At 34.1% G+C, this 27,798-nt stretch overlaps 1 protein-coding gene across 4 annotated transcripts in view; it reads right to left on the minus strand.

Moving 5' to 3' along the window:
- The window catches only part of LOC114346174 (mediator of RNA polymerase II transcription subunit 14), a 148,525-nt gene that overhangs the window by 60,821 nt on the left and 59,906 nt on the right, over window positions 1–27,798 (minus strand). For all 4 annotated transcript variants that reach the window (XM_028296966.2, XM_028296972.2, XM_050646918.1 and 1 more), the window contains exons 7-10: window positions 17,215–17,384; window positions 14,670–14,916; window positions 9,775–10,536; window positions 2,838–3,586 (exon numbers count right to left, since the gene is read on the minus strand). In XM_028296966.2, coding sequence (XP_028152767.1) covers window positions 2,838–3,586; window positions 9,775–10,536; window positions 14,670–14,916; window positions 17,215–17,384 — 1,928 coding nt within the window. The remainder of the gene's footprint in view (window positions 1–2,837; window positions 3,587–9,774; window positions 10,537–14,669; window positions 14,917–17,214; window positions 17,385–27,798) is intronic.

A 27,798-nucleotide genomic window follows, 5' to 3' on the forward strand; every position in this document is an offset into this window, starting at 1 on the left:
ATATACCTATTCTTGACCGATTTCGATTTATTTGGGTTTTTCTGAAAATGTACTATTCGTGAAAATAATTAATTACGTATTATCGCATGAATTTTAGTTAACGTCTTCTTGTCACTTAATTGTCAACTGTCCATGCTTTACATCAGAATATTTACCATTTGAAACTAATCTACAGAGTGTTCGCAATCTGAAGTGTAAATGCTGTACAATATTTTGTATAATTACTTTCTTAACTTAAATGGGAACCCTGTATTTTACTTTAATTTTGAATTCTAATCAAAAAAATAATATTACTTTATTAAACAATCCCTATACCTATCTTCGATAATTTTCGATTTATTTGCGTTTTTTTGAAAATGCACTATTCTTGAAATTAATTAATTACACTTTATTACATAAAGTTAAACAAAACACACTGGAAAAAATTAATTTACATTAAATGTTCAAAATGGTGTCCATTTTCTTCAATACATAACCTCACTCTGTGTTCAAAATTCTGTTTTACTTTTCTTAACATTTCTGGAATAACTGTTGCAAACGCATTACGAATACGCATTTTCATGTCTTCCGCGGTTGTAGGTGGAGTTTGATAAACCAAACTTTTAATATATCCCCAAAAAAGTCCATTGATGTTAACCCAGGTGATCTAGGAGCAACGAACTGTCAACACTGATGGAATCGCCATAAAACGAAGTTAATGGCGCCAGGATGAGATAGAAGATAATCAGGTAAAGGAGGGAAGATAATCGGACAGGGCTAGTCAGGTACGTTGTAGTTGTAGCAAATTTTACCTGAAAATTCTCTGTCTCTCTCATGTCTCTCTAGAAGTGCTAGAACCTCTCTCTTGTATGTTGGCGCCTATCTCGCTTCACTGTTGGAATGGGACGGGGCCATTCCATCAGTGTTGACAGTTCATTGTCTAGGAGGCCAATTGACAGCACCACCCCTATTTATCCACTTTCCGGGAAATTTTCTGTCTAAATATTCTCTAACATTACGCGTGTAATGTGCTGGAGCACCGTCTAGCTGCAGAAACATTGTTCTTCTAATATTTAAAGGGATATTTTGCAAAAGTATCCAAAAGTCTCTTCGTAGAAATCTTATAAACTTTTGTCCATTTAAATGGCCATTAAAAAAATACGGTCCTATCACATGTTCTCCTAGTATTCCACCATGTACATTAAGGGACCATCGGTTTTGTCGATCAGTACATCTATATTCATGTTGATTTTACGTATTACAATAGTGAAAGTTATGTCGATTCACGAGTCCATTATTATGGAAAGTAGACTCATCAGTGAATAAAATTTTATCAAAAAAATATTGATCTGCTCCCGTTTTGTCTAGAAACCATAAACAAAACTCTAACCTACGTTCAAAATCAGTTCCATACAAATGCTGATGCAGTTGAATATGGTATGGGTGATATTTATATTTTTTAAGAATTCTGCGTATACTAGTTTGGCTTACTTCAATCTCCCTGGCCATCGTCCTTATACTTGTATTTGGATTTTCAATAACTGATTGAATAACTTCTAATTCGGTATTTTCATCTTCAGTTATGGGATTTATCAATTTTCGTTTAGTATAAACAACACTGCCAGTTTCACGAAACCTTGTTACGACTCTTTCAAATACTTCTTTACGAGGATGACGTTTTAAGGGAAATCTCTCAGCATAGACTCTTGATGCTAACAAACTGTTTTGATCACATTCACCCAGTCTTAAAATCATATTTACTCGGTCTTCTAATTGAATAATCTGCCATTTCTATTAATTGAAAGCAATATAGTTAATAGCTTGACAGCTAGGTACCTTTTGTTTTTTCATGGCATTCTTTATAATGTATAATGAGCTATGTAATTAACGACATTTAATGCTCCAGGTAACATAATGCAAATAGATCTGAAGACACTAGAGATTAATATAAAATTTTATAATAGTTTGATTATAATAATTGTTACAGCATTCAAATATAAGGTATTTTGTTTAAGTTAGAACTTTATGTAATCAAGTATAATTAATTAATTTCAAGAATAGTGCATTTTCAAAAAAATGCAAATAAATCGAAAATTATCAAAGATAGGTATAGGGATGGTTTAATAAAGTAATATTATTTTTTTGATTAGAATCCAAAATTAAAGAAAAATACAGGGTGTTCCATTTAAGTTAAGAAAGTAATTATACAAAATATTGTACAGCATTGGCACTTCAGATTGCGAACACTCAGTAGATTAGTTTCAATTGGTAATTATTCTGATGTAAAGCATAGTCAGTTGACAATTAACTGACAAAAAGACGTTAATTAAAATTCATGCAATAATGTGTAATTAATTAATTTCGCGAATAGTACATTTTCAGAAAAACCCAAATAAATCGAAATCTGTCAAAAATAGGTATAGGGAATGTTGAATAAAATAACATTATTTTGTTCAGTAGAATTCAAAATTAAAGTGAAATACAGGTTGTTCCATTTAAAAATATATAACTTTATATCATTACGCTAAGTTGGGACACCCTGTATATATTTCACAAATTTTAATTTGTAGCCGGTACTGACCTACGTATTCCTACGGAAGGAATTTTTAATATCTTTAGCCGTTTCCCCGGTAGGCTCCGTCCCGTTGAGCGTGGCTCACCCTGTATAGTAGAACAAGAGGATCTGCGTAGCAAATTTTTTAGAAGAAAGAGTTAACTTTAAGTTACTTAAAGTTAACTAAGAGTTACTTTACGAACCAATAAGTGAAAAAGATATTGAAAAAAAATGATTTGATAAAGAAAAATTAAGATGTGATAAATTCTTCGTAAATCTAAAAGATTAAAAAATATGTACTTACAAAGTTTTCCGTATGAATATAACGATGCAACTGCCTGCGCATATACACGCACCCCAAGAATCTCTCCAAAGGCGCTAATTCAGGTACAGGAAGTCCTTGTGGATGCAGCGAAGGACAGCATAATATCTCTAAGGCTTCATGCGTCAACAACGTCGGTACTGCTCCAGCCCAAGACCTCTGAGGAAGTACCCTCGACAGATGACTACCAGTTTTGAGATCCGATGACTGTTGTGGACTGTGCATTAACGAGTGTCCACCAGGAGATTGGCCAGGTCTGGCCGGGGAAGGCCGTGGCATACCAGGAGAACCAGGCCAATTCGTCGAAGCTGCAGGCGACGATAGACTTTGTGAAGGAAACGGACTACCGTCGGTGTGGCCGGTTGGCATGAAACTGCTTACAGGTGAATGCCCTGGTAGATTAGTACTCTGTGGTCCAGGTGAAGAATTACTCAACAGTCCTCCAGGACTGGCCAACTGAGGATTTAAAGGAGAGTTGGCGACTAAACCACCTGGACTAGGGTGAGGCATGGGGCTTGGGTTTATATTCGGCTGTAGCGATGTGGGAGATGCTAAGTTAAATGAGGTAGCTGGACTGGAACCAAAACTGGTGTGGGTGGTTGGTTGATTCATAGACGTGTGGGGACTAGCGGGTGTGTGAGGATTGGAGCCTGATGGTGGCGTTAAAGGTGGGTGGAAACGGAGGCCTGGTTCTCTTTGACCGGCTGGAGACTGAGGACCTCGATGGTGACCTAAAACAAATGTATTTTAATATAGCATTATCATTAAACAAAAAAACACCACATATGAGTTTATGTTATATATGGATTTATTCATGTCATCAGAAGAAAAGGGATACTGCATTTGTTATGAAGAAGTACAGAAAACAATTTAAGCCCGCTTTATAGATTTTGAAAAGGCATTTGATAAAGTCCAACATGATTGTTGAATATCTAGAAATGATTGGAATTCATGATACAAGATTGGAATACATGATAAATCTGAGACTTTTATAAAATCTATATTAAAATCAAGAAGCTTCTATTCTGGTAGACAACAAAAAACAGTTGAAGAACTCTTTCATTCACAGAGGTGTCAGACAAGGTTGTTAATGTACTTCTTCTTCCTTTTTATAAGCAACTCTGCTTGTTCATTGGCGGATTGATACCTCTATGGGAGGTTGTCACTCCATCTTTTGCGCGGTTGGCCGATACTTCTTCTACCGATTGGTGATTTATCTCTTGCTATTTTGACCACACGTGTTTCCCCCATTCTGGGTATGTTGTTGTTCCATTCTCTTTTTCTATTTAGTGTCCATTCGTTTATACACTGTACGTTACATTGTCTTCTGATATCTTCACTCATCTTTAGATCTCTCAGTGTATTTCCTGTCATTCTTCTCAGTACTCTCACCTCTGCCGTTTCCAGTAGTCTTTGTGTTGTGAATGTATCGGGTCTTGTTTCTGATGCATATGTCATTATTGGTCTTACACTGGCTTTATAAATTCTTGACTTCACCTCAGTATTAATACGTCGGTTTCGCCATAGTACAGTGTTATTAAGGCATCCTGCCAGCCTATTTGCTTTTTGTACTTGATTTCTCACTTCTTTGTCCAGGTCTCCGTAACTTGACAATGTAATTCCAAGGTATTTTATTTCCATTACTTGTTCAATACTGATACCATCAATTTCTATTTTACATCTGATTGGTTCTTTACTGATTACTATTGTTTTGGTTTTCCGAGATGAAATTGTCATATTGAATTCTTTTGCTCTTATGTTAAATCTGTGGACTAATCTTTGCAGACTATCTTCATCTTGGGCTATCAATATTGCGTCATCTGCGTAGCCGAGTATTTTTACTTCTTTGTTTCCCATTCTATATCCTCGTCTTTTGTTGACGTTTTTGATGATTTCATCCATGATTAAATTGAAGAGCATGGGACTCAATGAGTCTCCCTGTCTTATTCCGCTGTTTTTCCTATCTGGAGGAAAACTAGAGTGGTAGCCCTCTTAAAACCAGGGAAGGATCCGGCGGATACAAAGAGTTTTAGACCTGTTTCTCTTTTGTGCCACCTTTTCAAGGCATTTGAAAGAATGGTATTGAACCGGATCGCTGAATATGTGGAGACTAAAATTATTCCAAAACAAGCAGGATTCAGACCCAGAAAGTGTTGCTGGAGTCAAATTCTTAATCTCACCCAACATATTGAAGATGGTTTTGAACGGACAGAAATAACAGGAGTAGCGTTCATAGACCTAACTGCCGCCTATCACATAGTTAACCATCAACGGCTACTCCCCAAAACTCTACGAAACTACAAAGGATTTCCGACTAACAAGGTTAGTGAAATGTCTCCTCCAGAATAGACGCTTCTAGTAATGCTCCAGTCCAAGAACAGTCGGTGGAGGGACCAAAAAAATGGGCTACCACAGGGAAGTGTCCTCGCGCCGATTCTATACAACATATACACCAACGACCAACCCATACACCAACAAACAAGGCAATTTATTTACGCTGATGATACAGCTGTGGCAGCTCAGGGAAGAACCTTCAATGAAGTCGAAGTGAAACTGACAGATGCCCTGGGAGACTTAGCTCTATACTACGATAAAAACCATCTGAAACCCAATCCCACAAAAACCCAGGTATGTGCTTTCCACTTTAGAAACAAGCATGCCCGAAGGCCGCTGGAGGTGGAATGGCCTAGTCAGATGCTGGAACACAACGAGACGCCAAAATACCTTGGCGCCCGTCTGGATAGAACTCTGTCTTCCGATACCACTGTCAAGATGTCAAGAAGAAAGTAAGTGACAGAAATAATATCATCCGCAAGCTAACGAATACAAAATGGGGAGCACAACCACACACTCTCCGCACATCTGCCTTAGCATTATGTTTTTCGGCCGCGAAGTTTGGAGCACCAGTATGGGCAAACTCTGCTCACGCAAAGAACGTCGACGTGGCTGTAAATGAAACGGTTCGTATAATATCGGGTTGCCTAAAACCGACACCTATCGAAGAGGTATACCCCATAGCTGGGATTGCTCCACCACCTATCAGGAGGAAGGTCACATCAGGGGTAGAACGAAAAAAGCAGGAGACGGAGAGAAGACACCCCTTATATGACCACCAAACTCAGCCAAGCAGACTAAGATCTCGGAAAAGCTTCCTGAAAACATCAAGATCCATCCCCGAAGCGCCAGAGATGCGCCGAATACACCTATGGCAAGGGTCAGCTACCGCGACACATTTTCCTCCCTGAGAGGAAATGGCTGCTGGACACAATTTACCGTATCCGACTTGGAAAGCGCTAAACAGACTAAGAACCGGCGTTTCACGTTGTGCTAGTAACCTGAAAAAATGGGGATACCAGGAGGACGATACCTGCGACTGTGGCGCGGTTCAGACCAGCCGGCATCTACTATCATGCACAGAGATGAGAGAGACCTGCACAGAAGAAGGCTTAATTATAGCAAATGACAGGGCCATCTATGTGGCCAACCATTGGAAATACAGAATTTAAAGTTGTTGGTGTTCCGGACACGGAAAGTAAGTAAGTATTCCGATGCCTATATCTATAGGTTCTGTAAGTTGTCCATCTATTCTGACTTCCATTTAATGTACTTGGAGATAATATTCAACTAAGCCTTGAAAGGGCAATGTAGATTTCGAATTCTAGGAGAAACTATTAACATCTGATATGCAGATGACACAGTGATCGTGGCTAAAGGTATCGAAGATCTTCAATTCAGTATATGTAGATCGAATCACTAGAGAATACTCCAATAACGTACTTGGCATAAATACATCAAATACAAGTTACTTGTGGTTAATAAACAAGAATTTGGCCCTACGCAACTAATTGTCAACAATGAGCCAATTACAAAAGTTAACCATTTTAAATATCTAATATGTCAGATAAATGAGACAGTAAATCCTAATGAAGAAATTAAAATTTGTATAGAAATTGCAAGAGGAGCATTTATGAAACTTAGATATACTGTGGAATTCTCAGTTGAACTTACAAACTAAGAATCAAGTTACTAAAATGTTATGTTTATCCTCTATTACTACATGAATGTGAAACCTAGATCATGAAGGTTAATATGATGAACAAATTAGAAGCCTTCGAGATCTGGTCATATTGTAGAATGCTTAAAATATCATGTGTTCAACGTATTTCAAACATAGAAGTCTTAAACAGAATATATCAAGGCGAAGGTGACTAGACGAAGATGATAAAAAAGAGAAAACTTGAATATCTGGGGCATATATGAGAGATAGCTGATACTGTTGTTGTTTGTTCGGGTTTATATGACTGCGGACATTAAATCCATTCGCCAGGTAGCAGATACTGGATACTGCAGTTAATACTCAACGGAAAGGTCGAGGGAAAAAGCGGAATTGGTAGGAAGAAATATTCATCGCCACGAAATCTTCGTCAATAGACTGGCCTGTCGGCAGATGGCCTGTCCGAGCAGATGCTACGCAAGTTCGAAATCAATATGGGCAAATTGTCATTAAAGGCACCTTGAAGTCCTATTGAATGAAAAGCTATGTATACCAAATAGTAACCATAGTTGAAAAACTGATAAGTTTGTACACACTTGAATGAATAAAAGAAATGAAAATGTAGTATGTCGAAAGTGTGTAAATAATTTATTTCTTTAGCTGAGCACTTTCGACATAAACGTTATCATCGGAGCTAATGGTCAAATAGTAAAAAAGTACCGCCACATTGAGATGTAATCATGTGCATCTTATGAATATAAATATGATTTTTGATTGCAAATGCTAATAGTCCAGGGCGCATCTATTTTGAGATGGACGTTGAGAGGTGACTCAAATTTTTTTGCAGAAATTTCTTGAAAATAACTCAAATAATAATATTTGAGTCATCCTCCCACTCAAAATGGTCCGGAACATTGTTTAAATAATCAAAATGTCAAAATATGAAAGAAAAATTCGATTTTTTTATTGGTTTTTTGATTATAACTTTAAAACTATTCATTTCTGAGAAAAGTTGTAGTGACATAAAAGTTGCGTAATTAAATTTCCTACAATATAGAATTGGTTAAAAATTTAAAAAATAGTCACCATTGTTGCAAAATAGCAATAATTGCTAAAAAAACCGTACAAAAACAAGTATTCGCATTTTACGTTTTTCAACCATTTATGCTACACTTAGGGCCTTTATATTTTACCCAGAAATACTTTATGATATAGTAAAGCAATACTGTAAATTTCATTAAGATCGGTGTAATATATTTTGCAAAATAAATTTTGCAATCCAGCTTTCGCAAAAAAATTCATTTTTTTAAAATGTTGCAGGACTGAACATAAAGCAGATAGCAAGTTGAATTTTTTTTTTGCTTATAGAATTGTACTGTACCTTTCATTTGCAATTTGCAAAATTTAGAATCGATTAATCACCACGGCGTCAGGAAATTTTTTAAATAAACATTAATTTTTGGCGCTACGCGCAGGACAGCGGTGTTCGATTCACACAAGTTGATTTCCACTAAAATTTCTTCCAATCTTTATCTAATATATTATTTTCTTACTCTATATTTTGTTGTATTTTAATATTTGATTTCCACAAAAATCAAACTAATTTTATTATTGTTTGTGAAATATTGTTTAAACAATTGCATATGTTTAAAAATATTAAACTTTTATTCTCTAAGTTAAAATATATAAACAAAGTTTTTGCTAAAAAAGTGTTATTTCAAAGGATTGAGTATGTGTTTTTATTTTGCAATAAACAAATTTATTTATTTATATCGAAATATGTATCAATCATTATCAAAGGTCGTTGGAATGCCCAATCAGAGCAAACTGTCCGCTGTCCTGCGCGTAGCACCAATAATTAATGTTTATTTAAAAAAATGTTGACGCCCTGGTAGTTAATCGATTTTAGTTTTGCAAATTGCACATGAAAGGTACAGTACACTTCTATAAGCAAAAAAAAATTCAACTTGCTATCTGCTTTATTTTCAGTCCTGTAACATTTTGAAAAAATGAATTTTTTTTGCGAAAGCTGGATTGCAAAATTTATTTTGCAAAATCTATTGAACCGATCTTAATGAAATTTACAGTATTGTTTAACTGTATCATAAAGTTTTTCTGGGTGAAATATGAAGGTCCTAAGTGTAGCATAAATGGTTGAAAAACGTAAAATGCGTCAATTTTTAACCAATTCTATATTGTAGGAAATTTAATTACGCAACTTTTATGTCAATACAAATTTTCTCGGAAATGAATACTTTTAAAGTTATAATCAAAAAACGAAGAAAAAAATCGAATTTTTCCTTCATTTTTGATATTTTGATTATTTAAACAATGTTCCGGACCTTTTTGAGAGGGAGAATAACTCAAATATTATTATTTGAGTTATGTCCAAGCAATTTCTGAAAAAAAATTGAGTCACCTCTCACCGTCCAAATGTAATAATATTTTTACAGATGCGCCCTGGTCTATAACTGCTTTGTCCTCCGTACAACATTAAACACTAAAAAACAGAAAAAACGGCCACATAACGTTGCACAAACACATAAAAACTTTTTTATGTCAGTCAGCTGTCTCTACTAGGCCAAGAATGGATGGGTGATACCTACACCCATACCATGAAAAAAGTTTTTATGTGTTTGTGCAACTTGTATGTGGCCGTTTTTATCTGTTTGGTGTTGTACGGATGACAAAACAGTTAGCATTTGCAATCAAAAATCATATTTATATTCATAAGATGCACATGATTACACCTCAATCTGGCGGTACTTTTTTACTATTTGACCATTAGCTTCGATGATGACGTTTATGTCGAAAGCGCTCAGCTAAAGAAATAAATTATTTACACACTTTGACATACTACATTTTCATTTCCTTTACAAATATTATCCAATTAAAAAACAAATACTATTAATTAAAAATTCTTACCTAAGAACCCACTGCCTTCCACTTCCATCGGCGATGGAGGATTATCATCCTCAGATTGAGATCTTCTTCTAAACACAGCCGTTTCGTCGACATATTTCGATAAAAATGTTTTCAAACCCTGAGTAGGAGAGAACACATCGACAACGTTGCTTCTATCAAATCTACTGTAGGCCCCATCACGCAGGGAAACCAAACCGGATCCTCTAATTCGCAGCTCCAAGCAGTACATGCCCTGGTAAGCTAGACGCAGAAGAGTGCACGATTGGGCCATGATGGTGAATGTTTGTACAGGTACTTGTGGTCTTGAATTATGTATTCCCAATTGAGGAATTGTCGGCAACTTACTTATAGATAATAGCGGCTCGTAAGTCTCGTGTAATAATTGAATGATCTGCGCCAAATTCCTATGTTCGTTTAGATGAGATTCTAGTTGTTCCTGGATCATAGAGTGAGCATTAAGAGCGCTGTTCGTGGCTCCAAATGCTAACTTAAACATTTTTTCTGAACTCATCCATGTGATGGAGACCATAGCTCCTTTATCGGAGCCATAGCAAAGAATCAGTTTGGTGTAATTGTAGGATTTGATACAGAACATGTTGGCTAAGAAACTATACTTGTCTATCTTCAAATATTCGCTTAAATCGTGTACGAGTGTATATAAATGTACTATTTGGTTCCAATCGCTAATAAGGGCATCTGCAGTCTTTGATGTGTTGTCTACGGTGGTCATTTCATATTGGAAATATATTGGTCGTCTTGATCCTAAAATTTTGGAAAAAAATCATCAATTTTTTACTAGGTCAATGGTATATCCTGTGATATTAAGGGGATATTTCGTGGCGAAAAATATACAGTCATGTCTACACAAAAAGAAAAAGAAGAAGGTTACTAACAATACCGAACAGGTAAAACGTGATGTTAAGGAAGTAAAAAGGGAATTACAAGATATAAAAAGTGAGCAAAAAGAATTCAGAGAAGAAAATCGAATCCATAAGACAGAAAACAGTACTCTAAAGAACTACAATAAAATACTAAAGGAGAAAGAAGAACTGAGGCAGCAGTTAAATAATTTGAATATCGTCCTATTAGAGGTAACTCACTAAGTGCACTTTTTGAGATTTTGACATTTTCATCGATTTGAACTCAATACGGTACTGCCCAGCCCTGGAGAAGTCACCTGAGGCTCTAACTCTTCTAATTTCTGAGATAATTTGTGGTACAATTAACTAAGTGCATTATTGTGAATTTCGGTTTCAGGGTAAAATTCATTAAAACTTATTATTCCACTAAAATAATTTTTCCTTACAATCTGGAATGCATTCTTTGAATTTTGGTTTCAGGGTTCTTCTGTTTCTATCGCGTGTGATTTTTTATACCTAGAGGGAACTGTTTTGTAGAAACTTATTTAATTGTTTATTAACATTTTATTCATCATCATTCATTACCATTACCAGATACTCAGCTTTAGTTCCGTTAGAGGTTAGATAAATCTGTTTTAGGTTTAACATTTTGTAACATTTTTTGTTACTTATTTTGAATTTTGAATCATAACTTCAGTCATGATAGTTTATGGAGACACATTCATTAACTTCTCAATATCCAATAATTGTATTCATGGAAAACTCATCAAGTATAAAGTGTAGTTAGTGAGTTTTACCTCTAATCGGATATCAATATCCAAAAATTGTGTTCATGGAAAAACTCATCAACTACAAAAATTGATCTAATATTGATTGTATCATAGTTCCTGTGACGAAACATGGCTTGAAATATTTGTTTTTATTTATTCTGTAAAGTTACCTTAAAAATTCCACTATTTAAGTCAGGTGAATTTAAAAAACAATTTGTACCTTTAAATCGATTTTTCTCCACTTTCTGAAAAGTGTAGTTAGTGAGTTTTACCTCTAATAGGACGATATATGGAAGGACTTGACAAGGGACCTAGAGAACATTGAAAAAACAGACAGTCATGTCAACAAAAAAAGAAGATAAAAGTTTACTAGCAATAGCCGAATAAGTAAAACGTGATATGAAGGATTGATGCCCGGTTGCACCAACAGATCTTAAGCTTAAGTCGAGAAAATCATAAGAATTAATATAATATAATGATAATATATTGCAATAAGAATACCATAATATAATCATAGCTATAATTGATAATAAGGTAAGAATCTAAAATTATGGTGCACCGTAAGTGATACTCAAGGAGGCCCTATCTATAAATAGAGCTTAGCTACGCTGGAGCTTAAGATCTGTTGGTGCAACCAGGCATAAAAGGTCTAAAAAGTGAGCAAAAAGAATTTAAAGAAGAAATTCGAATCCTTAAGCGAGAAAACAGTACTCTAAAGAACTACTTATAAAATACTAAGGAAGAACGAAGATTTGAAGCAGGAGCTAAATAACTTGAAGATATGGAATGACTTGACAAAGTCATTAGACTGAAAGAAATTATAATGCAAAAATATGAAAAAAAAATGTATAAATCAGTTTCCGCAACAAACAATATAGAGGGTGTCCAGAAACTCTACCGACAAACGAAGACAGGAGATTCCTCACATAATTTTAAGATAATTTAACCCAATTCACCTATTCCGAAAATGCTTCCTAAGGGAGCTAGGGCTCTTTGAAGATGGCGTCTTGTAATTAGTTTTTCTTAAATACCTCCAGAACGCTTCTATTTAGAAAAATTGGTACTCCTGTTTATCTTCCAGAGATAAATCGATTCCATCCATTGTGAATTTCTAGTACCGGTAATAGGCGTCCGTTTTGGGTAGGACAGCGGTAATTTTGTCGCATTTTTTTGTCTTTAATTTTTAAGCATTTTTGACTATGGATTATTAAATTGTGAGGTAGTCTAGTACTAAAAGGTACTTTTTTTTGTCGTTTTTTGAATTTCAAAAAAAAAATTCAAAAAAAAAACTATTTAGAAAAACGAAAACTGACACGTTTATTTGGTTTACGGGCGTTTCGCCCCCGACCGTTTCGCCCCCGCCGTTTCGTCCCCAGCCGTTTCGCCCCCGAACCGTTTCGCCCCCGGGATTTTACCTAACATTTTTAACTAGTTGCATTGAGTTATAAATATAATGTTAGTAATACATTTACCTGTTGCTCATTATTTTGTTTGTTTTTCTTAGAAGTGCTTTGTTACACATATTTATAGTAGATAGACAGGATTAATACATAATTGTTCTCAGAAATAATTTTACATATTTTTTTACACAAAGGATTTTGTTCTCAGAAAACTAATTTTGCCTTACCTACAATTTACGGACCTAACCTAACCTAAGCTAAGAACAAAAAATGATCAATAGGTAAATGTATTACTAACATTGTATTTATAACTCAATGCAACTAGTTAAAAATGTTAGGTAAAATCCCGGGGGCGAAACGGTTCGGGGCGAAACGTCCGTATCCCCGTATATTTATATTCCAGGGATGAATCGATTTCATTAATTGCGACTTTCTTGTACCGGTCATATGCGCCCGTTTTGGGTAGGTCAAAGGTTATTTTATCGCATAACTTATTGTCTTTAATTTTTAAGTATTTTTGACACTAGATTATTAAATTTTGAGGCTTTCTAGTACTAAAAGTTACTCTTGCTTTAAATTGATAAAATACTCCGTTTTTTTTTTAAATTTTTTCATTTTTTTTTCAAATTTCCATAACGAAAAATTTTCAAATCGATTTTTCTAGAAAACGGTGTATCCTACCGGCTTAAAGCAAGAGTACCTTTTAGTACCAAAATACCTTATAAATCAATAATCCTGAGTTAAAAATGCTTAAAAGTTAAAGACAAAAAAGTTATACGATAAAATAACCGTTGCCCTACCCAAAACGGACGCCTAGGACCGGTACTAGAAATTCGCAATAGATGGAGTCGATTTACCTCTGGAAGATAAATATGCTTGCTAATTTTAGTTTTTCTAACTAAAAGCGTTCTGGAGGTATTTAAGAAAAACTAATTACAAGACGACATCTTCAAAGAGCTCTAGCTCCCTTTGAAAGCATTTTCGGACTAAGTGAATTGGGTTAAATTGTCTTAAAATTATCTGAGGAATCTCCTGTATTCGTTTGTCGGTAGAGTTTCTGGACACCCTGTATATGAAGACACTAATGGAAATGAGCAAAGGTTGCTATAGTTCGCATTAGAAAACAGCTTAATAATAAAAAGCCCGCACTGACATAGAAAGAAGAACCACAAAGGAATATGGTCGTCCTCCTATGGTAAAACTACGAAGCAGATAGATAATATCTTGATCAAACAAACACATCAACAGATCGTTGCAAAAAAAAGTCATGAACATGAGAGGTGCGTGCTGTGACTCTGACTAGTTCTTAGTAAGAATAAATTTTGCAGTAGGAGGAGAAAAACAAAAACGAGCATGCAAACGATATGACAGCACCAAACTAAAAGATGAAGACAGAAGTAGAAACAAACTGGGAATTGATGAAATACTCAGTGGAAAAGAGAAACAGAGAAATGCTTAGATATGAGAACAAAACTAAAAAAGTGAAGGAGTGGTTCAATAAAGAATGTAGAGATCTAGCCAGTATAAGAAGAGTACAATGCTCGACCAACAATGTTAGAATGTGAAGATGTAATGGACACAATTCAAGAAATACAGAACAATAAGTGCTCTGCAGCAAATAGGCTAATACGTTGAAAGCGGTTGGGGAGCTTTAAGGAAATCAATTAGCTAAATTAATGGAGGTATTTGGCAAGAAGAGAGAATGTCTAATTAAACTTTACATTGACAAAATCAAACCATTAATGTCACGTCATTCAGCTTGGTGAATTACGCTACTAACAAGCAGTAGAAATAGGTAATTTCACGGCCTTACGATTTTTTGGAATGGCTCTATATATATTATTTATAACATTTCATCCACTTACCTTGTTCTTTAGGATGCGTACTAGATAACGGAGTAGAATAAAAAACAAATTCAACCATCCAACTCTTAAGTACTCCTTTACTCAAAACTCGCATCGAAACAGAAAGCAGTCGTTTCATTAGAGCATTCCAGGCCGACGACGTTCCAATTTCCTTAGTAGGAGCAGGTAGCTGTATCAGTTTCAACACCAAACCAGTAGCATTCGATTCTACTTGTAAACCTTGATGGAAAACGTTTCTCTTGGTTAACTGTAACATGAAAAGTATAATTTTATGAATCTAAACTCTCAACAAACGTAAAGACATAAACAGTATTACTTTAGACTTAGTTTTCAATCTAATAGCACATAAAACAACATCCAAAAATGTTACTCTACATCCTACCAGACTGAAAACAATGGGAACCTTCTCTGGTAACACCTCCGAGGCTTCTACAATTTGCAAGCCATAACGGATGCTGAGACTAAGGAAGATGCGGGAATTTTACAATTTATAATTCACGTCCCATCTGCTCAGCGCGGTAAAGTTCCAACGAGAATGGTTCCCTTCGTACTCCAATCAGAGTAAACATGTAAATCAAAAATGAATAACCATTTTTCAATTTCGCTGCAACACGAAACTACACCCGCATCATTATTTCAGTTCAATAAGAGAGTGCAGCAAGCACCTCTACCGGTTTCGAAACTTATTAGTCTCTCATCAGGATGCACATATGCTGCTCTCTCTGACCCAACTAGTACCAGTCACGGATTGCAACAAACGAAATGACAGGGATGCCCTAGCGGCAACTGCTAGCAAAAGACTAGGTTTTCAATCTAATAGCACATAAACCAACATCCAAAATTGATACTCTACATCCTACCAGACTGAAAACAATGGGAACCTTCTCTGGTAACACCTCCGAGGCTTCTACAATTTGCAAGCCATAACGGATGCTGAGACTAAGGAAGATGAGGGAATTTTACAATTTATAATTCACGTCCCATCTGCTCAGCGCGGTATGGCTTGCAAATTGTAGAAGCCTCGGAGGTGTTACCAGAGAAGGTTCCCATTGTTTTCAGTCTGGTAGGATGTAGAGTAACAATTTTGGACGTTTTTTTTTCTTTTCTTTTTTGGCTTGGACTTTGGTCATTCAGCCAGTCTCAATCAAAAGTAAATGTAAATTTTGGACGTTGGTTTATGTGCTATTAGATTGAAAACTTAGTCTTTTGCTAGCAGTTGCCGCTAGGGCATCCCTGCCATTTCGTTTGTGGCAATCCGTGACTGGTACTAGTTGGGACAGAGAGAGCAGCACATGTGCCTCCTGATGAGAGACTAATAAGTTTCGAAACCGGTAGAGGTGCTTGCTGCACTTTCTGATTGAACTGGAATAATGATGCGGCTGTAGTTTCGTGTTGCAACGAAATTGAAAATGGTTATTCATTTTTGATTTATATGTTTACTCGGATTGGAATACGAAGGGAACCATTCTCGTTGGAATTTTACCGCGCTGAGCAGATGGGACGTGAATTATAAATTGTAAAATTCCCTCATCTTCCTTAGTCTTAACATCCGTTATGGCTTGCAAATTGTAGAAGCCTCCGAGGTGTTACCAGAGAAGGTTCCCATTGTTTTCAGTCTGGTAGGATGTAGAGTAACATTTTTGGATGTTGTTTTATGTGCTATTACATTGAAAACTTAGTCTTTTGCTAACAGTTGCCGCTAGGGCATCCCTGCCATTTCGTTTGTTGCAATCCGTGACTGCACGCCGGGGTTTGTCCTAGTTGGGTCAGAGAGAGAGAGAGCATCATATGTGCCTCCTGATGAGAGACTAATAAGTTTCGAAACCGGTAGAGGTGCTTGCTGCACTCTCTGATTGAACTGGAATAATGATGCGGCTGTAGTTTCGTGTTGCAACGAAATTGAAAATTGTTATTCATTTTAGTATTACTTTATTTAATATAGAGCATGTTGCACACATAATAACTTCAATTCCACGCTGATATCGAGTAGAATTGATGAAGATCCAAGTCTCTAAAGAGGTCACCTTGATGGTAGAAAACCAGAATGGAGACTAACAGTTGTAGACGGGTAGATGCGGTAGTAACTGGATTATTGTTCAGGACAGCTGCGGGGATGAAGAAACAATACTATCCTCTTGAAATCTATATGTCTACAATTTGGAGTATAGTACCCCAACGTACTTGCAATTTTTTATAATTAAGTTAGTGAGGTACCTAAGAGGAAAAAATATTTAAGAATCAACAGAATAAAGAACAAAGTACAAATGTACACATGTGGATTTTTTGAGATTATGACACATCCTGTCACAATAAAATACAGGTCCATAAAATGACGCAAAATTTAGGAAAATATGGGATTTTTTATGGATAAGCAAAGTGCTAGCAATATAAGATAAGCAAATAAAGAAATACGTAGGGCTATAACGTAGTACAACTGAAACAATCAAAAATCATTCGGACGAATACAACCAACGGTACTAATAACAGATAAAATTTGTGTAAGTTATGACGTATTTTAAAAACAAATAGAGCAAAGGAATCTTACCTCGCTCGCCAGAGTGACGAATGGTAATCTCTCGTCACACATGGCTATCACATGCGCTAGCTCAGCAATAAAATAAGCCGGTTGTTTTGCTCTCCTAGATGAAGATTCTTGTTTCATTCCACATTTTCTTTTCAGACTCCCAGGTTCCGTTTGATCTGAATCCAAGGTACCTAGAGAATAAATAAAATAGTTTAATCGTAAGTCAAAAGAGGCAGTAACTAAAATTCGTGAATTAGTCACTCTGTTCACAATTCTGTTCTGCTTTATATTTTTCCATCTTAAAAAGCTCAGAGGATAACAATTCTAATTTTAGTAAATTGTATTTGTTATTGATATTATTTTTTTTTTGACTGTATGTAAGCTTTGTCCATAAAATTGTAAAAATTTTTAGTGACAATAAAGAATATTTTTATTCTATTCTATTTCTGCCTTACGATTCATAGATGGTGCTAGTGGTCCAGAGTAATAAGGATTTTCTCGGGACACTCAACGATCCAGGTAGCTGACTACTTTTTAAGTTATTGTAGACCTATAGGAAGAAAACCTATCTGTTTCCTGCCTAGAGTTCGCGTCCGTTTTTTAATTATTAACAATTTAGTGCAAAAATCGAGATTTTTTCAATTTTTTGCACTCCATTCAAAAGCTAAATAGTTGACAAAATTACAAAATTCAGTTTTTTAGAACATTGAAAAACCTTCAAAATGCCGATTTTTGAAAGTTAAAAAGTTAATTTGTTGCTACGCAAACTGCAAAATAAGTAAAGATCGTTATTTGTTAATAACTTTTACTAAAACTACCTTAGAACTTTAGTGTTTCACCCAAAGTTGGGTATTGGGATACTTGACAAACCTTCAAAATTTGAGACCGATCCATTAATTAGTTTAAGAGTTATTGTATTTGCTTATCCCAGATACCTTTATTTTGAAATAAGATAAGACAGAAATGAAGATATGGCAATTCTGAGTATGCCAAATGAAAGTAGAAAAGTGATATTATTAAAATGTATTAAAAAAAGATAAAAAAATAATTAATATAGTCAAAAATCCTAATGCCAAATTTTCGAAATTTTGTAGTTTGTGAACATTTAGAATAACTTTAAAAGTGTTGTCCTTAGAAACAATATTTTTATATATTTGAAAAGATAGTATTTTAACACGACTTTTCAAATAAAAAAATTTAGCCTAGGTTCATTTGGGACAAAGTTAGGCATATGTTTTTTTTAATTCACAGCTAATTTGTTTATAATAATTAAGGAATCTCAATATTGCCATTTTAAAGAATGAGATTTGTATTTTTTCTTAAAAAATTTGCACAAACATTGTACCTTGACAGCACCCTCTATGATTTTTCAAAAATGTAGTTCAAACGATTCCTAGGGAGAACCTACAAATCCACCGAGTTAAAATACCGAAAAAGCAATTTCAAACGAATATAATTTTCTTTATTTTCGGATCAACTCAACGGATTTTGATCTTTCTTTTATAAATTTAATAATTAATAAACAGTCTAATTTGTTTAAACAATTGTTGAAAAAAATTTTATTTTTACAAAAATCTATTTTTTAATCATAGTATCATTAATGATCATAGAAAAAGTTAAAATACACTTTAATAAATAAATGATTTTTATTAGATAATTATTTATTGAAGATAATTTATTTATTAAAGTATACCTTAACTTTTTCTATGATTAATAACGATACTATGATTAAAATCAGGGATATTTGGAAAAAAATTATTTTTTCAAAAATTGCTTAAACAAATTAGACTGTTTATTAATTAATAAATGTCTAGACAAATTGTATATTTGTAATGTACAGAAAAATTACATACAAATTAAAAAAAGGACGATCAAAATATACTCAGTAAATCCCGAGATATAGAAAATGATAGTAGATTTAAGTTGCCTTTTTTAGTTTTTGAACTCATGCATTTGTCGGCTCCCAGCTCCCCCTTCATTTACCACGACTAGTCACCAACTGAACTGCATTTTTAAAAATTCGTGTAAAATACCAGCTTTTCTAAATGTTTATAAACTACAAAATTTCACAAATTTGGCATTAGGATTTTTGACTATATTAGATAATTTTTTTATCTCTTTTTAGTACATTTTGTTAGCATCAGATTTCTACTTTCATTTGACATACGCAGAATTGCCCTTTCTTCATTATTTTCTGTCTTATCTTATTACAAAATAAAGGTCTCTGGGATAAACAATTAGAATAACTCTTATACTAATTAATGGATCGGTCTCAAATTTTGAGGGTTTGGTAAGTACCCCAAACCCAACTTTGGGTGAAACACTAAAGTTCTAAGGTAGTTTTAGTAGAAGTTATTAACAAATAACGATTTTAACTAATTTTGCAGTTTGCGTAGCAACAAATTAACTTTTTTAACTTTCAAAAATCGGCTGTTTGAAAGTTTTTTAATGTTCTAAAAAATTGAACTTTGTAATTTTATGTCAACTATTTAGCTTTTGAATAGGGTGCAAAAAATCGAAAAAATCGCGATTTTTGCAGTAAATTGTTAAAAATTAAAAAACGGACGCGAACTATAGACAGGAAACAGGTAGGTTTTCTTCCTATAGGTCTACAATAACTAAAAAAGTAGTCAGCTACCTGGATCTTTGAGTGTCCCGAACATGGTCTATTTCTAGCTTATTTCCCTGGAGTATAGTTGCATCTTTTGTAATTATTTAAATAATTACACCGAAAAGATGAAAATATTTGATTCCAGTTCAGTGCTTCTACACAGGTGCTCTGAAGAAATTAAGCTGAGATCGAAAAACGTATAAGCACATAGTAGACGCCCGATTTTGTAATCAAATCTGAATCATATTTACTTTTAGTTTATATTTTTATTCACTTTTGTGGGTATAAAAAGAACTAGTTCGCTAAAGATTGTTATCATGGTGAACGACAAGTCGTGAATGCAATTATAGATTCCCTTGTCGACTAATTCACCACTCTGTTCTGCTTTATATTTTTTCATCTTAAAAAGCGCAGAGGATAACAATTCGAATTTTAGTTCCTGCCTTTTGACTTATGATTCGTAGATGGTGCTAATTGCATCTATTGTAATGATTTTAATAATTATACCGAAAATATGAACAGCTTTGATTCCAGTTCTGTGCTTCTACCAGGTAATCTGATGAGATTCATGCCTATTCTGTAACTCATTTCGATGATAGAAGTAAGTAAAATCGAATAGAAGTGGCTAAGTCGAATAGAAATAGTCCAAATCGGTATTCCATAACTACTTCGGAATCTCTACAATAGTAATAGTGAATAGAAATCACTTCGACAGCATTTACCCTGTCGAGATGAGATTTCGATATCGAAATTGTGCTTGACGCAAGCGCATTTTGTTTTGTTTTGACGTTTATATTTTATATCTACTAAAAATAATTGATTACTACTTATTTATAATTATTTATAGTATTTGTACTTTTTTGTAGCAGCTTAACTTTTAGTCTGCGGTGTTATTTGTTTAGAGAATTATATATTTAATTTAGACATGTTGTAGGAGTACCTATGCATCGAACATAACCTTAATTTATTTGCTATTTGGCGTCTGAATGTTTGCCAGTCACAGTGTTGCCATACTTTTTTTTGTTTATTTCTTGTACAATTTCAATCAATGGCATAATGTACAAGAATGGCATACGATAGACTTCTTATGCGTTGATTGATAAATAATATTATACCAGTATACTTGTATATTTATCAATCAACGCTCATAGTCTGAACAAATTACAGAAAAGAGGCCATTTTTGGGAAAAGTTGTTAGGCAGATATTTCAGATGCAATCAACTCTTAAAGATTGCATATTATTAGTAATATCGATTTTAAATAATTTATTAATAATAATTAATAACATCAATTTAAATTATCTTTGAATTAAAAGCATTTATACATCTTATCTTCATTTATCTTTTTCATACTATATCAATTTATCTTCTTTTGTATAACAATTTTAATTAACTTTGATTTAAAACCATTTACCCTCTTTTGAGCTTTTTGTATCCAGTATTTACACTAATATTTTATTATTTACTTTTCAAAGCTTTTCTTTTTGGTGTTTCAAAACTTTTTTAAATGTAACTTTATATACATAATGTGATAGTATGAAAAAATTGAGGATACGGCAACGGTGTCATATTTCAAGTTTTAGATCCAGTAACAACCAAGTCACAGAACACTCATTTCGCTTGTCAATGCGGGGTTGCCACCACTTCCTGAGCACGTGAAATAGGAATTACCGATTTCGATTTACTGTTTTGAAAGAAACGATGGAACAAATAATAATATATCTTTCTTTAAATTTCCACTGAAAGACGTAGAGAGTACAAAAATTTGGCAAAAAAACTGCGGGAACATTGATATTATATTGATGGATATCAGTGACCTTGAACAGAGGGTAATTTGCCAGCATAATTTTGCAGTGGAATATATTTACCAAAGTGGCCAAAGAAAGTTATTAAGGAAAAATGCTGTTGCCCTAAAATTTACACAGTTAACAACTGATTTAGGTGAGTACTCAATTTTATAAATATTTTTATGTTTGCCTAATGCGCTTTGTCAATGAGAATACTACTATTAAAATATATTTTATATAAAATCAGTGGATATTGAATGATTTAAATATTTTTATACAATTAAATCAAAAGAGATTTTTTTAAATATTAATGCGCTGTTACTATCACTCCAGAAATAATGATGATGCTTGTTTTGCTTTAATTAAAATTACATTTCAATGATTACACCTATTTTAGGTGATACCACAACAGTATGCTCTACATACGTTTATTGCGGTACGAAACGTAAAAAATCTACAAGTGACGATTGTATGGTTAGGTCAACTCCATCGCCTAAGAGATCAAGTAGTAGTCTCAGTGATATTTCCAGTTTTGAAATTAATTTGCCCACAAAACTTGAAACTGAATTGACGGAGAAGGTAAAAAAATTGGAGTATCAAGTAAGTGCTTTAAAGAAGAAGTGCCGTCAGAAGAACAGTCAGCGTTGTAGAAAAACAACAAAAAACAAAAAATCGGCAACCAAATTCATGTTACAGGTACTGTTAGAAAATAAAAGCAAATACGTGCACACATTTGTTAATAAGCAGTTTTCACACAAAACTCGTTCACAATGGAGTCACAATGAAAAGGATTTAGCTCTGGCCATTTATTATAGGTCTCCTAGTTGTTACAAATTTTTAATTAGATCTCTTAACTTTATATTACCTTCAGTAAAAACAATTCAAACTTGGTTGCGTGTCATAAAATTAAGAACTGGTTTAAACATTTCCTTAATTGACAAGTTGAAGAAAAAAGCAGAGACAATGGATGAGTTGGAAAAAATTTGTGTGATAATGTTTGATGAAATTTGTTTGAAAAAAAAATTGGAGTACAATAAATTAGATGACATTATAGCAGGGTTTCAAGATTTAGGTGCTTTAGGAAAAACAAACAAACTTGCCAACACAGGTCTGGTTTTCATGATGCGCGGCTTGCTACATAACTGGAAGATTCCGATTTGCTATTTTGTTACAGGTGGTCCAATACATAGCGACAACTTAAAAAACATTGTAGTTGAAGTTGTTTCAAAATTACAAAATATTGGGTATATACCAAAAGTGTTAGTGTGTGATCAAGCATCTAATAATAGAGCTTTATTTAAGCTGTTAGGCGCATGTAAGGATCAACCTGCAATAGAAATAGGAAATCAGAGGATTTTCACTGTTTTTGATACACCCCACTTATTAAGAAGTCTAAGAAATAATTTTCTTAACAAAAAGTTGACGTTTTTTGCCGATTCTAATCAGATATCGTGGCAAGATATTGAATACACATACAACATCGATAGAACCAATGTGAGAGCACGATGCATGGTGAAAATAACAGACGTTCACATAAACCCTAATAATTTCCAAAAAATGCGTGTAAAATTAGCAGCCCAAATTTTTTCCAACTCAGTTGCCTCAGCAATATCAACAGCCAAATCTGTAGGCCAGTTACACACCAAAACGGCTCCTCATACTGCCGAATTTTTAAAATTTATAAATAATATTTTTGATGGTCTTAACAGCAAATATTGTAGTGATAGTAACCCAAACAGAAAGCCAATGTCAACTTTAAGCAAGTCAACTGAAAACTTGAAAGCAGGTTTAGAATATTTTTAAAAAATTAAAGTTTTTGAAAATCAGAAAGAGAGAAATAATATTCACTGTCTACACGGCTTTCAGTGGACAATTTTGTCAGTTTTATGTTTGTGGGAGGAACTTCAAAAATATAATGTGTCATATCTTTTAACATCTTTTCTGAACCAAGATCCCCTAGAAAATTTTTTCTCTACTGTGCGCAATCGGGGTGGTTACAATCCAACACCTAGTGTTAGTCAGTTAAGAATTACCATTAAGCATAACACAAATATTAAACTAAAAATTGCTTTAGACAATGGAAATTGTGAAATAGCACAGACTGATAATTTAGATTGAACCCACGAAGTAACCAGCGTCGAAATATCTGACGAGTCCATTGAAACCCAAACAGTTCATGTAGAATGTAGAACAATCTTTAGACATGCAAAAGGAAAATAATGACAACCAAATTTTAAGCACGGCAAATTCCAGCAAATGTAGCATAACAAATTTAGAAACGTGTGCTCTTACATATGTCGCTGGTTATATTTACTATAAGATTATAAAGAACTTGAATTGTAGTAAATGCCAGGAAGACTTGCTAAAAGACAATAAAATTATATTACAGAAACACGAATTAATGTTACTTTTCAGAGATTATGGCGCAAATGAAGAAATAAAGTTTCTTCAGGAGGCCGATCCTGACTGTATGTCGGAACGGTGTGTTTATTTTGGCTCTACAAAATAGTTCAAATTAAGTGAGAATAAGTTTTCAAAACTTAACCAAACTTGGTGAAATTATTAGTGATCAATTGAATCTCAACTTTCCAAATTTGTAAGTACAGTTTTACTGTAATTTCCACAGAAAACATCTAATTAGTATTTAACAATATTGTAAATTTTTATATCGAAATCTGCTTGACGTTAAACAAAAACATTTAATTACCATCGACCTGTGTGTCCACTCGGCTTTTTTCCCAGCCGGGGACAGGTCCGTACTTAGAAATGTTTAAAAATCGATCAAGATGTCACAAAGCGGTGAAATAAATTTACCAGGAAATTCTCAAATGGATAATTCTACACCAAGAAGTTACTCTACCGCCCTTATTCAACAAAAACATCCCTCTAAGCGCCAGGCAATCATTTTTAATTCCATTGAAGATGCGAAAATACAAGATTACCTCCTCCCGCTGGGAAAAATCATTCATCCAAAAAATATACTATTCTGCTCTAGATTATCAAACAATAGAATATGTTTGTATTTATCATCTGAAAATATCGTAGAAAAATTCATGACTGAAAATAACGGCAACATTGTGGTTAATAATCAGATTATACAAGCTCGAAGGTATATAACCCCTTCCGAAAGAATTATTCTCTCTAATGTTTGTCCATCAATTCCTCATGATGTATTAATTAAAGAACTTGAGTCAATGGGACTTGTTATTCAATCTACAATGTCCTTTTTAAAAATTGGTGCACCGTTACCTGAATTTAGTCATATAATGAGCTTCAGAAGGCAAATCTTTATCAGCCCAACAGACCTCACAATTCCAGAATCGTTTTTAATCAACTACGATAATACTTCATACAGAATATTCTTATCGAGTGGCAACTTGACATGTTACAACTGTAAACAAAATGGGCATACGGCAACTAACTGCAAAAACCCTATCAATCCAAACTCAAATCCTATCGCTTCGACCTCGGTAGAAAACATCCCAACATTCACTCCTCCAGAAATATCAACCAGCATACCAGAACCTATCAATCCAAAACCAAATCCTATTGCTCCAACCACAGCAGAAAAAAACCCAATATTAAATCCTCCAGAAATATCAACCATCACACCAGCATCTGTTTCAATTCAATCAGCTACCCCAACTACAAACAATCAACTGAACCCCAAAGAAACTGAGAGCGAATCAACTTCCTTACATATGAATATTGAGTCTTCACAAAATAGTTCAAAAAGAACGATTGACGATACCTTAAGTCCTCCCCCGCCCCCTAATGATACCACTGATAAACCGATGTTTACCAATCCAGCAGAAATAGCACTTAATCCCAAGAAAAAGAAAAAACAAAATAAAGGAAAATCTCTAGAAGCATTCATAAACCAGCAGTCGCCACCATTTGTTCTAAGCTATGTTCAGATAACAGACCTATTCGAAAACATAAAGAGTTCACCCGATCCACTTATTACCGTTGAAAATTATACAGATAACTTTACAGCTCTCATCGATATGTTAAACAAAATATATCCCTATACTCAAGACAGAGCTACAAAGACCCGAAATACCAAATTAAGGAAAATTCTTCTAAAACACTTACAGATGCAAATCCCACAGGACCTAGTATCCGATACAGAAAGTGACTCCTCACAAACAAATCAATAAATAAATTTAATAAATTAAAATGGAGTTTAATAAATTAATACAGTGGAATATAAATGGCTATTTCAATAATTTACCCATGCTACAGATCATTCTTTCAGAACAAAATCCAGATTTTGTATGTTTACAAGAGACCAATTTTAAACCAAATCAAAATATAATCTTAAGAAACTATGTTTGTCATAATCAAATAAGACTTAACCAAAACATTGCTAGTGGCGGTGTATCAATTTTAATTAATAATTCATATGACTCGATAAGAATACCTCTAAATACTAACTTAGAGGCCATTGCTGTCACCGTTATTGGGAAAACTAATATAAACATTTGCAACATATATCTACCTGCTGGAGCAGTAATTTCCAGAAACGAACTAGAGGATCTTTTTAAACAAATTCCTACTCCTCGAATCATTTTGGGTGACCTAAACGCATATAATCACATCTGGGGATCCGCATATAAAGATCAACGGGGTACCGCCATTGAAGAAATTATAGATCATCTTAATTTGTCTCTCTTAAATGACGGAAGCCCGACTAAATTTAATATAAGAACTGGAGAAGCTACACCACTTGATCTAACAATATGTGACAGTGATCTTTACCCACATTTGTCTTGGTATCCAATGCAGTACACATACAACAGTGACCATTATCCATTAATTATAGAAAACAATCAAAATAAACGCACAACCCATTTCTCTCCCAAATGGAAAATAGATAAAGCCGATTGGAAGCATTTCGCCCAACAGATAGAATCATATATAAACAAGTGCTCGACAACAATAATTAATGTCGAAGAATGTCTAGACAATTTGACCCAAATAATTATTAAGGCAGCTGAAAACTCAATCGGTAAAACAGCTCCAACGAAACATTCAACACCAGTTCCATGGTGGAACGAGTCTTGTAAAAAGGTCATTAGAGAAAGTAAAACTGCCTTTAATAAATATAAAAGAAATAAATCACTTGAAAACCAACTAGAATATAAGAGAACTCGAGCCATAACTAGATTGACAATAAAGACAGCTAAACATCAATCCTGGATTGATTATGTTTCTAAAATAAACAGCTCTACTCCTATGAGTGACATATGGAAGAAGATAAAACGAATATCGGGAAAAAGTTTAAATTTAAAAATCAACTCACTAAATATTCAAGATAAGGTTATTACCTCCGACAACGAAATCGCAGAAGAAATGGCTAACACTTATAAACACAGATCTAGTAATACCCAGTATAACCAGAGCTTTATTACACTTAAGCAACATGAAGAACGTAATCTAATTAACTTCGATGAGATAGATAAAAGTCCTATAAACTCTCCTTTTTTAATGGAAGAATACAACGAAGCCCTTAACTCATTTAAAGATTCGGCAGCGGGACCTGATGATATTCCGGTAAAATTTATAAAAAATTTACCTTCGAACGCTCACCAGTACTTACTAAGGTTATTTAATTTAATCTGGACTCAACATAAATTTCCACCAAAATGGTCAGAATCTATTATTATACCAATTTTAAAACCAAACAATCCAAAAAGTAATCCAAATGCATATAGACCAATATCTTTGACATGTGCTATGGGTAAATTAATGGAAAAAATTGTAAATAAAAGGCTTTTATGGACTCTTGAGAATCGAAACCTAATCATTCCAAATCAAAGTGGTTTTCGTAGAAATCGATCAACAATAGACAATATTTTAGCATTAGAAAATGACATACTTGAAGCTTTTGCTGTCAATCAAAAATGCGTCGCTATATTTTTTGACATCAGGCGAGCCTATGATGTCACTTGGAAACACCTAATAGTCAAGAAACTACATAATTTAAATATCAGGGGACACTGCCTAGCGTTCATTAACAATTTCCTTACCAATAGATCATTCCAACTTAAAACTAATGGTATGCTATCACCAAAAACAAAACTAGAGAATGGTATTCCACAAGGATCAGTGTTAAGCCCTACACTTTTTTTAGTAGCAATAAATGATGTCCTAACCAATATGAACTTACCACTGAAAGGTCTCTTATACGCAGACGACCTTGTTA

Source organism: Diabrotica virgifera, chromosome 1 (assembly GCF_917563875.1).
Source record: "Diabrotica virgifera virgifera chromosome 1, PGI_DIABVI_V3a".
In the NCBI taxonomy this organism is placed as follows: domain Eukaryota; kingdom Metazoa; phylum Arthropoda; class Insecta; order Coleoptera; family Chrysomelidae; genus Diabrotica; species Diabrotica virgifera.